The sequence below is a fragment of the Pezoporus flaviventris genome, unplaced genomic scaffold, assembly GCF_033815535.1.
Source record: "Pezoporus flaviventris isolate CSIRO_AGI_PZ_B2104156 unplaced genomic scaffold, CSIRO_AGI_Pfla_v1 ptg000081l, whole genome shotgun sequence".
In the NCBI taxonomy this organism is placed as follows: domain Eukaryota; kingdom Metazoa; phylum Chordata; class Aves; order Psittaciformes; family Psittacidae; genus Pezoporus; species Pezoporus flaviventris.
Window position 1 is genome coordinate 4,877,008 of NW_026892629.1, and position 12,918 is coordinate 4,889,925.

General features: G+C 45.2%; 1 protein-coding gene across 1 annotated transcript in view; it reads right to left on the minus strand.

Moving 5' to 3' along the window:
* The window catches only part of RSPO3 (R-spondin 3), a 60,448-nt gene extending 49,251 nt beyond the window's left edge, over nt 1-11,197 (minus strand). Inside the window, exon 1 of the mRNA XM_061474887.1 lies at nt 11,031-11,197. Coding sequence (XP_061330871.1) covers nt 11,031-11,127 — 97 coding nt within the window. The 5' untranslated portion in view covers nt 11,128-11,197. The remainder of the gene's footprint in view (nt 1-11,030) is intronic.
* Nucleotides 11,198-12,918: the final 1,721 nt, after the last annotated feature.

A 12,918-nucleotide genomic window follows, 5' to 3' on the forward strand; every position in this document is an offset into this window, starting at 1 on the left:
CAGTAGTGTTGCTGGGTTGTCGTGGTGGAGGCAAGGAAAGATGACTCTATCACCATCAATTTCCCCTGCCCAGAGCCCAGCCTAAGGAGCATCATTTTCCTCCTCAGTGGCTGAAGTAATTTCCAGCCTGTTTATACATCCTATGAAAAAATTTCCAGCCTATTTTCACATCCTATGAAAAGCCAAAAAAAGGTTTCACCTGTACATAACAGAAAAGGGAAGGCTCTGCATAACCTTCTGTTACAGTTTTAAGCATTCCAGGCTCAAGAGAAAGAGAAGATGGTCCTCTACCAAGCTTCCCTTGCAATTTTATCTTTTTATTTTGCTAATTTAGTGTTTGGCTTAACCTACATAAAACAAATGGTTTTGGTTTTCCATGACCAAACAGACCATAAGAACAGTGGCAGAAGAGATGAAGTTTTCAGACAAACCACATGCCTTTGTGTGGCTTGAAAAAAAACTTTCTCTATCTGGGGTTATCAGTATAATTTTTACCTATATTTTAATACCATTTAAAAGTGAAAATGCTTTATGAACACATCAAGATCTTTGATTCTTGCTTGTGTCTGTGTGAATATGTGAATGTGTATACACAGATATAAGATGTGAATGTGTATACACCGATATAAGATATGAATGTGTAAGGGAGAAAGGAGAGATTACAATGTATAAGCATTTATTCTAATTTATTGATTATATTTTTTATATTTATATTTTGTAAAATATTCATATGTTTTCCATCAAAATTATTAATTTTGACAATATTCTGTGAAGAGTTTTAAACACCACCCTGCACATTTGTGTAGGTTTGTGGTTTTCTGGCGCCTTTGTCAAGTGTTATATATACTGATATTCATAGATGCCATGATCTATGCCAGATCATGGGCATAGACTCTGTAAAGAAGATTTTCCAACTCTAGGACTACAGCTGTAGGCTTAGGAGGTTCTAGAGGATGAAGTACATAAGGCAGAGAAGGCTTATGTAGGAGTCAGGGAGTATGAGATTGAAGATTCTTCTGAATAAGCTTTCTTATCTGCAATACTAGAATTTCTGTAGCTGATCTCTTTTTGACAAGAGGTGTTCACGGTCTCTGCATACTTCCAGATGAAAAACACAGGCCCTTTTTGGTGCGCACAGCAGTAATCACAGTCAGTCATGGAACCAGTGTAGAAGGATCAACTATTCCATAGTTTTTTTCAATAAATTATGCAAGGCTTCAGAAAGGATTATGGATTGATTTTTGTAATACTTGGTGGTCTTTCAGTGGTAGCTATGGCAAGAATCCTCATTTTTTGTGAAATCCCTGAAACATGGAAATGCAACAGAAGACTACTCTTTTGATTAATCTATTTTATCTGGACTCAGGTTTGATTTATACTGAGGAAGAAATTAACTTCTCACTCACTGAGTAGCTGGGAAATGATGCGATTTCAGAAAGAGCAGCTTGGCCTCATATTCAAAGGGTACAGTTTACAGTTCCCTTTGTGGCCAGACAGATCCTGGCAAATAGCAGTAAGACCCCCTCCTCCAGTCACTCTCCACCCAGTGCTTCTAAACTCCATAAAGCTTGAGACTTGTCCTCATAGAGTATCCAGCCACAATACGTAGATAAATTGTAAAAGAAAGCCTATTTGAAACCTTCTCCACTATTTTCATGTCCATGGAGTGATTGAGCCCACTTTGACTTCTAAGAGACCACACAACCATAATATATGTCACATATATGTCAGTATATATGTTACATATACATATATGTTACATTATTTCCTGAAATATACTGAACTCAGAGTTAGTAACATAACAGCTTACTTGTTCTAAGACATACCTTTGAAAGAAGCTGGGGTTCAAAGCATGATTAGTATCTCAGTGAATTACTCAGATGAAGGAACATGGTATCCAGTCATGGAAGAGAATAGGCATCTTAAATCATACTTATTTTGTAGGTTGTTAGCAGAAATAAATGATGCCAACAGAGAAAGGGAAGCATTTTGGTCCACAATCTGTCCGGGGAACTTGTTTTTATATTTGCCTGCTCCTCAAAATGACTTTGGTCTTTTCTTAGGAAATAAGTAATACATGAACTAAACAGCCTTGTGGATGTCCTCTTGCTGGCGTTCACTCACAACTGAATCCTACTGATAAATTCTTACACCACTGAAGATTTCCCTCAATGGATAGCTTTAATAGCACACTCCAGTTGTTTCATTCCTAAAGCCAGGGCCTTGGGTTTAAAAATACTCGTCCAGGACAAGTATTAGCACAGGCTATAAATTCTACTCTTGTACAGAATTTTACTTTCACTTTTAGTATATCCTCATCTCTGAAAGTCGTTAATTGCTCAACTCTTCATAAAACATAAACACAAAAGACGAATGCGTGGCTTCATTTTGGACTGCAAAACAGAAGCTGCGTTTTTTTGAAAAATACCAAATTGTGTAATTTATTTACCTTTCCTGTCTTCAAGATCTTGTCTATTAGATTCTATGACATCTGTGGTCATTGTGGCCAGCACAAGGAGGTCTCATCCAGGTTGATTATTTCCAGTTCTGTATTATACTAAAATTTTCTAGAACCTTCATACATCTCCATGTATTTGCTAAATACATGAACTTAACATCTTTTGACTCCCGTGTAAAATAAATATCCTTTGGTCTCACTTGGTTCTGTTTTGGAGAGTTAATTCTTCATTTGGCAGTGTAACATGAAGTAAAATAAAACAAAACCAGCAACTCCTTATTCAGTGGCATAGAAAAAAGTGAACTTAATTATGAACATTCTAGGAAAAGGAAACAAGGTTATGAAACACTTGCCGATGCTGGTGTTTGTAATCTCCATGAATAAACAACGCAATAACACTGGACAAGTGTCTGTGGGAGGCGTGCTCTGAAGAAACTGGCTGGTTTCCTCTCTCTGATATGTTTTATCATAACAGCTCAACTGGTGAGTTGAGCTGTTATGATAAAAAATGTTGCTGCTAAAGGAACCTGTAATAAATCCTGCTGGGGGTATTACATGTGCTGATAACATACATAAACTTTGTAAACATATTAGTGTCAGGTTTTAGTAACTGATTCATGTGGATGTTTGTAAATGTTAGTTGAAGAATGCAATGGAAATCTTATTCCACCAGCTGGTTGCTTCTACATTTCTGGTTCACAAGAGAGCCTCCGCTTCCCTCCTCTTGAAATAGAAACTTAGTTTATAGGGAAGATGAGGAAAAAGGGCTCAAGCCCTACTTCTACTGTAACTTCCGATCAAAACACTGTCACCAGATAAGATGTGCACCTGATGAGTTATTTGGAGAGAGGTGGGGTGCAGGAGCTGGTGCTTGGTAAACATTTTACTAACATCCCTGCATTGTGTAGCAATGCCCTCCATCGACACCTCTATCAAAGTACAGGTGACAGCCTATAGCAAGGCATTTGAGTTACCTTTCAGTAGGTGGGAAGAGTTGGGCAACTCCAAAAGCAAGTGACAAAATCCAACATGCTGAACAAGGGATTCTCAGCCAAGTCATTGGGCAATGCCAGGGTCAAAAACTGTCTCAAATCCTGGCTGTCCAGGTGGTTTAGGTGCCCTGCACTGCTAGCCAGCACCGCAAGACAATATATTCTTTAATTAAATAAAAGAGACCTCACTCTTTTATTTTGAAACACACCAAGAATGAGGCATTGCAGCCTTGCTGTTCTTAATATATCTAAAAATATTTGGCCTGGAGTTGAAAATCTAAGTTAAATTAATTATTTTAGCTAGCATGAGTCCAACCTGCTCTAATAAACTGATGATTTATCACCTGGGTTTGCATGTAACCTCACATCATTTGTCTGCACTCATTTTAGTTAGCACAGAAGAGGAAAAGGCTTGGGGGATCTGGGTATACAGGAGTAGGGATGCGCATGACTATACTGCAGTGTCAGTAAGCGATCTCTTCCTGCGCTCTCTGTGAAAAAACTTTGCATTGTTATTTTTATTATTTGTTATGATTTATTTATTGTCTTTCTTACCCAGGGTTTCTTTAAGAGAAAATATCAAAGTCTCTGCAGAAGGTACTCTGCAGAAGGAGCTCAGAAGCCTCCCCATGCCAGGTGGATGCTCAGTGTCGGTAAGCATCATATTAGAAATGACGAAACACTTGACAAACACTTATGTGTCAAGGGTGAGATGGCAATTAAGCAGGACTTCGAAGGTGATGGACCTGTGTTTAAATCCTGCCCGAGACACACCTTAGGCACCTAAGTCCTGTTCTTGGATCTGAGCCTTGCTGTGTCTGCTGTGGCACTTTACAGGAAGCCGCAGGAATCACACATCATTGCTATTCCAACACCCATCAATGAGCTCCTGTTTTATTTTACAGTGCCCCAAAATCTGCTTTACCCTGCAGGAAATATCAAACATCTGAAATCCCATCTAGGAGCTTTCAGGTTTAAACATGAAACGCGTCAGGATGTAAAGTTGGCACACAATTAAGAAGCTTGAAAGCATAGTTTCTAGCAGCTTGCTACCTTAAATTGACGTAGACCTGAGGTTCAGGGTTTTGCTTTCATTTAAATAAATCACTATATTCATTCCCTTATGTTCTTCCCCTTAATTACTCTGTTGTGTGGAGCCAAAATATCAGTGCAAGGCCAGGGTGGTGCTTGGAGCTGGTGGAAACTCAGTGCCATCATAGCAGCCAAAGGTGGGAGTCCCTGTCAGAGCTCTCCCGGTTCAGCTCCAGTCCCCATAGCTGAGTTGTTCCCTAGCAGCACTGGAGAGGGATATGTTTTGTGGCACCTTTGCTTCACACGAGTAAATAGCACTAACGTAAAATGTATGGTCTATAGCTCATAATGTAGAAATTGAAACAGACAAAAGTGCTCGGTAGTCAGCTATCGTATAATCAAAGTAGAATCACTCCTTTTTAAATAGTGTTGCTTATCACACTGCTCACTGCTAAGAACAAAAATACGGTCAAAGTTTTTGTTAATAAAATCCATTGGCTTTATTAAAACAAAGCATCTAGGTAATCGTTCTACTATTGCCAGAAACTCAGTTATTCAATTATTTATAAAAAAGCTTTTTTTTTTTCTTTTTTTTTTTTTTGAGAGAGAGCCATAACATCTTTTGCATAAACAAATATTCCCTGAATATTTTTATCTGCGGCATTGTTTGTGGTAATAGCAGACAGACTTTTGTATAAAAATGAACATGGCTTCAGCTGCCTTTTGTCATCTGATAAGACTGCTTTGTTCTGAATTATTTTGGTAAAAAATTGGCAAAGTGATTTTGAGTAGTTCAGATTCCAAAATTAGAAATGAGACAAAAAATTTGCTTTTTTTTTTTGTTGTTAGCTTTTATATCTCCTCCACGAGGCTTTCGCAACTTCTAATTTAATTTCAAGAGCAACAGGGACAATTCATTGTAGGGAAAAAAAGTTCATAAGAACTTCCATAGTTTTAATGGATGAGTGTCGCTAGTAGTCACTGTCTATAAATGATTACACATGAAATGATAGACAGCTTATTAATATTAGCGATAAACATCAGTGGTCAAGCCAGCACACTAGCTTTATTAAACAGAAAGCAAAATGAGCACATTAAGCAAGAGATTATAACTGATTTTTATGTCCTAGCTGAGATTTTATTAGGCATAACTTCCATTATCTTCAGTGAAAAATTTACAGCAAGAAGCAGCAGCAGACCAGATATCTGCAGAGGCTTGATACACTAATAACAAAGCTTAAAAGAAGGAATTATTCTCAGAGTTAACTTCATTGACTTCAGTTTGCTCAATAGGTAAAAGCACTAAAATAGCTGTTCTTTACGTATGCTTAAGAAAGAGATTGCCTTCCAAGCAAGTTTTGAAAGGTACAGAGCATTGTTTTTCCCTGTGTAGGGGTTGTACATATTTGGATCATGTAAATACTCTAGCATAGGAATTCTTCCAAACTCAAAATGTTTTCTGAGGTTCTGCATAAAAAGAGTCCTCTCCAATGCCAGTGAAGTCCATAGGACTTTCTCCACTGAAAGCAAAGGAGTCAGATTCAAGCTCTAAAACCATCTAATAGCACTATTTTATTCTTCCTGAAAGAAGAAACAGGACTTTTTATATATTTGCTGATATACCATCCTACATCCATGTCTTTGAGAAGTTGTGTTAATATATGTGTTTACATTTTAACATTAATTTTATATAGTATACGAAACATCTTCAGCAGCTGAAAGAAATGAAACTTGAAATTATCACCCTTTCAGATATCAGGTAGGAGATGGGAACTGGTCTGTAACATCCTTTAGTTTTTGGGATAATAACACGTATTGTTCCATGCAGCTGGTATACTTCAAGCACAGATCCACATACATGCAGTTATAAAAAAAGCAAAACAAGTAGACTATTCCTGTGATACTTCTAACACTTTCAGCAATGGGTAGTGATTGTCAAATATTTAGTTATTTAAGATATCAGTATAACAAAATATGTTTGCAGTTGTATGAAAATACAATAAAACAGTTCTCCATCTGCTTTTGTTTCTAATGAATGCAATAGGAATTTTACAGTCTATTTCGAAACAAACAGGATCTCATCCAAAAATGCGAAATATAGTTTCATTGCAAAAAAGGTGCACTTGTCACCAGCAAAGAATTTACCCTAATGGTACTAATATGAAAACATCACAGGGAAAAAAAAAAATAAAATATTGGAGGCATGCATATAATTTGAAAGAGAACTACCACTGAATAATTTAATCTTGCCCAAGGACAGTCAGCTTACTTGATGGCTGCTTGCTTAGATAACTTCTGCTTTAAGTTATTGCACTGAGATATTAAATTATTTCTTAAAAAAAAAATTAAAAATTTTTAACAACACCTATATTACATACAGAATATGTAGCATTACCATCTATGCCATGCCAACCTAAAGCATACATGTAGATATCAGTAATAGATAGTATTGATGGTGAACTACTAACATTGCTTCCAAAATTCAGTGTTATCTCAGCTAAGAAGGTAATTCCTTTTTTCTTGTTGACATTTTACTTCCAGATGAATGACACCCTCCACGAAGGTATGGAAAAAACAGAGACTTAATTTTACCAGTTTGTGTTTTGTCAGTTCTCTCCTGTTTCATTTTATAAAGCTATGTTTTCGAACGGGCTGTTGCACATCTGCTTAATCTTGAATTCGTGAGTAGTTGCATGCAAACTGAGCCAGAGAGGCAGAGTGTTTGCAGAGTGGAGCCCTCCACTCGTGACTGTGACCAGAAGCAGATGCTGAAAGACTTGCAGTCCCACATCAACAGAGGAACTGACGGAGGAGCAACCGAAGGAATGAACACCAGGTATCACAAATGTGCCACTACAGCAAAAGGCAGGAGGCAATTGCCAACATCACACACTGATGTGCTCCGATAAGATACGTCATGGTAGCTCTACATCCAAACTGCAGTTCCATTAAGCCATGCTGATAGATTTACTCCCAGATGTAGGAGCTGTGGTACAAATGCAGAATTTTCTACCACTTTGCTTACTTTAGTGATTTCCAAATTTACTACATGGCTCACTGGCAGTCCACTGGGTCATGGCAAATGCTCTGCCGGTCATCATAGTTCACTGAAGTATGAAGTATGATTTGCTTGAATCATACTTCATTTCTGTCAGTTAAAATGTCACAGTGAGAAAGGTGCATAACTGTCAGAGCTGAGTTCTGAAAGTTAGTGGTAGCCTCCAAAATATTTTAGAACTATTTTTATTCTACTTTTTTTTCAAACTGTAATCACTGGCAGATACATAGAATTTCTTATTTATTACTTTGATAGTCTGTACTCAGCTGAATATTAATCTCTCTTGTAGGACCCGAAAAAGCAACTTAATTTGTTAATCTTAATTGCTCTTATCAGAATAAACCCATAAATCTCTGCTGCTGATGTTTGTTTTTGGACGTTTATTGATTGTGTACTATGACTAATGATGGACCCGATCCTCCATCTGCACTCCGTTGTTGACTTCAGAGAAGTTTTGCCTATGCACAGGCAACTTAAGTTTTTACTGCTGATTATGAGACAGAAATTTAGGATGCTCAAACTTCAGTAGGAGTTTGGGGAGTGAAAGGGTGGAAGACCAGACTTCTCTTCTAGTAAAGATTACTTTGGCAGTAGGCACAAAAGAAGTGATGCTTCAGGACTGGGTCCTTCTGATAGGGTAAAATAACAAAGAAACTTCAATTTATACGGGCTGGGAGTCTGGCCCAGCATATACTGAATTAGTCAGTTCAGGCTTCATTATTCCTTTTCCTTAATAAAATAGGAGTCTAAAATATAATATGCAGAATGGGGGACTTGAATATTAAAGAGAATGAAGCAAGTGGGCTCACTGACTACTTGAGGGCAAGTGGTTTGTATTGTATTTAAAAATACTTAGATTAAATGAGTATTTGAAAACACTTTGCTAGCAATCGGTTTTGGGATGTATGCTTAAAGGAGAGCATCTGGGCAAAAGAAACAGACATCCAGAGAAAGTGTTGCATGTAGCAGATGAATTTGACAGGTGTCTTCTTTACACTCCTATTACCATTTTCTTTTTTTTTTTTAAGTACTGTATTCACTAGTAGTGATTCACAGATTTTTAAAGCCAAAATGATCAGTGCAAGTGGCAACCATACCCTCTTATAGTAACTTACATAAACACTCACATTCTAATTCACGCCAAATAACCCCTAGCTATACCAAACCATATTTTACAACCAGCCCAACTAAAAGACCCCGGCCAGCAGATGATGTACACCATGTCCAGGTGAGGTTCTGACATTTATTTGCCTACACTGCCAAATTAAACGGTCAGATTTCCATTCTGACTCTTCTAGATGTGATTTTTGAGCCCCTTGTTCATGCTGTGAATTTAGGTTAACTGTTGTAGTTTAACCAGAAAACTTTGAGCCAGTATTTGGTACCTTCTCCACATTGTACCAACCACCTATTTGCAGCAAACACTTCCACCTCTGTTCCCCTAAAATCACGCCGCTGAACAGGGTGCTTAAGCAGGACCGAGGCGGGTCGGCACGAGAAACACACCACAAACACACAGAGCTGCTGGGAACCTGGGGCTGCCCACCGCCCGGGACCAACACCGGCTGCTGCCAGGAGGGAGACCTGCAGCCTTCCCCGGCCAAAAGACGTGCCCCAGGATGGGACGGCGGCCGTGCGGAGCGGAGAGGAGGGGAGCGGAGCGGAGCAGAGCGGACCGGACCGGAGAGGAGCACCTGCCGGCGCGGGCTGCCCGCCGCGGCTCAGGACAGCAGAGGTCGCCGCCGGCCCGGCGCTGGCGCTGGCTGTGGCCCGGCGCGCACCAGGTGCCGGAGCAGACAGTGGCGGAGAGGAGCCAGCTCCCCAGCGCTCGCCCCACAGGGGTGCTGCCCCACCCTACCTCCGACCCAGGGCTGAACCCCTCTACAGTTCCAGTCGGGGTGTCCTCGTGGTGGTGGGGGGGAGCAGCAGCTTGTGAGCCGGCGGCTGCCAGGGGTTAAAGGAGTGGGTTGGAAGTGATGGAGGCTCCGGAGCCCTCCCTTGCCAAGGATAATAAATCGGATGCCCCTGACATGTTTTACTTAGCCCTCAGTGCTCCCTCGCTGCGCGGCCGTGGGGATCGGAGGGCTGGAGTCCCCGGTCTCTCTCGTCCTCGGCTCCGCTTTAGGGGCACTTTAGGTGAATCGAACTTTGTGTTCAAGAGGCAGACCATACAAAGGAGGCTTTCAAGGGCTGGCCATGCCAAGCAGGGGAAGGGAGCGAGGACTGAGAAAAAATAATTAAAATAATAGTAACCCACCTCCCTTTCCCTCCCCGAGGAAATAACTCAGTTACTTCTTGCTGATTAAATGCAGGCTGCCGTGTTTTGTGACATTTCCACGGCATCTGCAACTGTCAGGTTAAGGCGACAGGCATGAGCAGCCCAACCGCTGTAGGTACGCACAAAATGCCTCCCTCCCCAGAAGCGGCGGCGGGTCGGACGCAGGCGGTGTGGCGATGCCGGACGAGGACACGTCCCGGTGCCCACCCTCCCTCCCCCCACCCCCCCGTTATCCCTTCCCGTCGGCTCCTGGCAGCGCCCTAGACCTGTCGGGGGTCACCGCGGACCCGGATCCCCGGTGCTGCAGCTACTCCGGAGCCCCACGACGGAGCTAGATCCCCTCCCGCCGGAGCGCCCGCGACCTGGACAGCGCCTGCCCCGGGGTACCTCGCTTCTCTTCTTGCCCCGATGCCGGGGGTCCCTCGCCCCTGGCCACCCACATAGTCTCCTTCGGAGGGCAGCGCCCAAGGAGGTGCTGCCAGCACCCCGGGCACTGCCTCTCGCCCCCCACCCCCGTCCTCCCGCTCCCTCCTGTCACCAACCCGGACCCAGGCGGCATTATCAGGGGCTGGTTGAGTCAGGAGGGATGAGCTCCCCTCATCCCATGGGATTAAAAATATATATATATAAATGAAATAAACATAAAAAATCAGAAGCCACAGCCCCAGGACAGTGCCGATGGATGACCCGGACGGTGACACCGAGGTGGCCGGTGGCGAGCGGAGGCTGGAAGTCAGCGGGCGGGGCAGCGTCCCAACACCCCAGCTCCCTACTCCACACTGCCGGGCTTAACCTACGGCGGTGATCTGCACTGCTGGGGCTCGGGGTGCGTGCTTCTTCACCGGGGAGGGGAAAGGCGCTTCGGCCATCACGGCCAGAAGTTACCTCGTGTCATCACGCTTTCCCTTTCGGAAGAGGAAAGCGCTAAGAAAGGCCGTTCCCCGTTACCAGGCGTTGCAATATAAAGGAGCAGACGCATGTCTTCCCGGAGTCAGCTCTGCTCATCCCGGTGAGGGGAGAGAGAAGAGCAGAAAGAGACCAAAAATCGCCTCCATCCCTCCAACTCAGTGAAACTGCCTGCAGCTTCGCTGGCGTGGGACTTGCTGCCTGACGCCCCTGCAGAGGCTCTGGGGCCGAGGAAGCCCCCGGGCAGGTGACCGGCACAACGAGAGGAAGCAGAAGTTATCAAAGTATAAATCTCTTCGCACTTACTTCTTCCCTGTCGCCGTACCCTGGAGGCGTTCTGGCTGCCAATGTATTCCATAAAGTTCAAAGTGATAAAAAACCAAGAAATCAGTCGCAATTGCATAGTAACCCTTTGAGAGTTCGACTTCTGCTTTTCGTTCTTTTCCTCCTTCCTTTAAAAAGAAAAAAAAAAAAAAAAAACACCAAACCAAAAAACCCGAGCGGGGTGATGGGCGGCAAGGGATGAACACAGCAGCAGAAATACCTGCACTGAGATCCACAGCGGGGCTTGGCCGGCTTGATGGCTTTTGCCTTTTTTTTTTTCCTTTTTATTTCTTTTTATTTTTTTTCCCCTCCGCTTTTCCTATTGCACTTTCCAACAGCCTGCCCCGCTACCTGCCGCAAACCTCAGAGGGCAGTCAGCAGCGCAGAGGAGCTGAGCAGCCGCCGCCAGGGTCCATGCCGGGCGGGCGGCCGGCAGCATGTTGTGGGGGTGCCGGGGTGCGTGCGGCTGTGCGCGCCCGTGTGTGCGCCGGGCGGGCGAGGTGCCGACAGGATGGATGGCGGTGGGAGAGGAGTGTGCGAGGGCGGGAGCGGCGGGGGGGCAGTAGGAGGACCCAGGCCGGCCGCCGCAGCTCCGGAGCAGCCGCGGTCTGCGCCGCGGGCACCGCCAGCCTCCGGGTGCAGGTGGGCCGGGCCCCCCCCCCGGCTCTCCCACCCGCCGACTAGAAGAACCCGGGCTTCATGCGGGAGCTGCTTCTGAGCGGGGCCCCGGGGGAGAGGCCCCGGGGCGGGGCGGGACGGGGCGAGCCCCAGCTCCCCGGCACGGGGGGAGGGAAGCTCCCCGATCTGGGGCTAGACCTCGCGGGGCATCGGCGCCCGAGCATCCTCCAGCGGCTGGGAACGCGGCTGCGCTGCTTCCGCGGGGAGCGGGGCGGGACTGGGACCGGGGCCGGGGCGGGCGGCGAGGCTCTGCAGCCTCCCTTGCAGCCCCCACCTGGAGGTCTCCACTCGCCTCCCCTCTGCCGCTGCCCTCCTCGCCTCAGCCCGTCCGTAAGGAGGAACCCCCCCCACTTGCAGGGGGACAGGGCGGTGTGCTGGAAGAGGGGACCCAGCGCAGCAGACATACACACACGCTTTAGCCTGAGTCTGCCCCTCACATCTTTGCTCAAAATGGAGATAAAGAGGTTCATGTGAGGGGGACGATGGGTGTTCAGCCTCTCCCTCTCCTCGGGATTTTCTCCGTTACTGCCTTTCCCCCCCGGGGCAGGGATTTTCCGGGGTGGCTTCTCCGGCGGCTTCGGAGCAGAGCAAAGCCTCGTGTTCTGCCGGGGCCGGGGCTGTCTCCACGGCCGTCTGGCAGGAGGGGAGGCGAGGGATTGGGCCGACCTGAGCAGAGGCCGCATTGCCCGGGGTGCCGGCGGCCTCCTCCCCGCCGGCAGCGGGACTCTCACCGGAGCCCCGGCAGCAAAGGTGCAGCTCAAGCGCACCTAAGGCGGGGCACGGCCGCCTGTTTGACAGAAGGGTATCGCGTTTCCTTTCTCCGGCAAGAGTTTCTGTTTTGGAGGGAAGGAGAGGACTAGAGAAGGGGAGGTGAGGCTGATCAAGGGGAAACCGACGACTTCACTGGACCCTTTCTTGCTTCACTTCTTATCTCGGTGTCTACCACTGGGATGAGAAAGCAAGCTGGATAAAACGGTGCTGATCGCATCAGGAGCCTCAGTGGTGTGAGGAGCAGCCACTCTTACTTGTAACTGTTTTCCTCAGTTTCTTCCCCCGCTGCCTCTCTCAGAGCTGTTAAATATCTGTACCATAAAATGTGGGGGATTTAAAGGTCTGTGGGAGGCTCCCTTTGAAAAGGACTCTGGGGAAAGTCTTTCTAATCCAGGATACTTGAGACGGATGGGGTGGGATT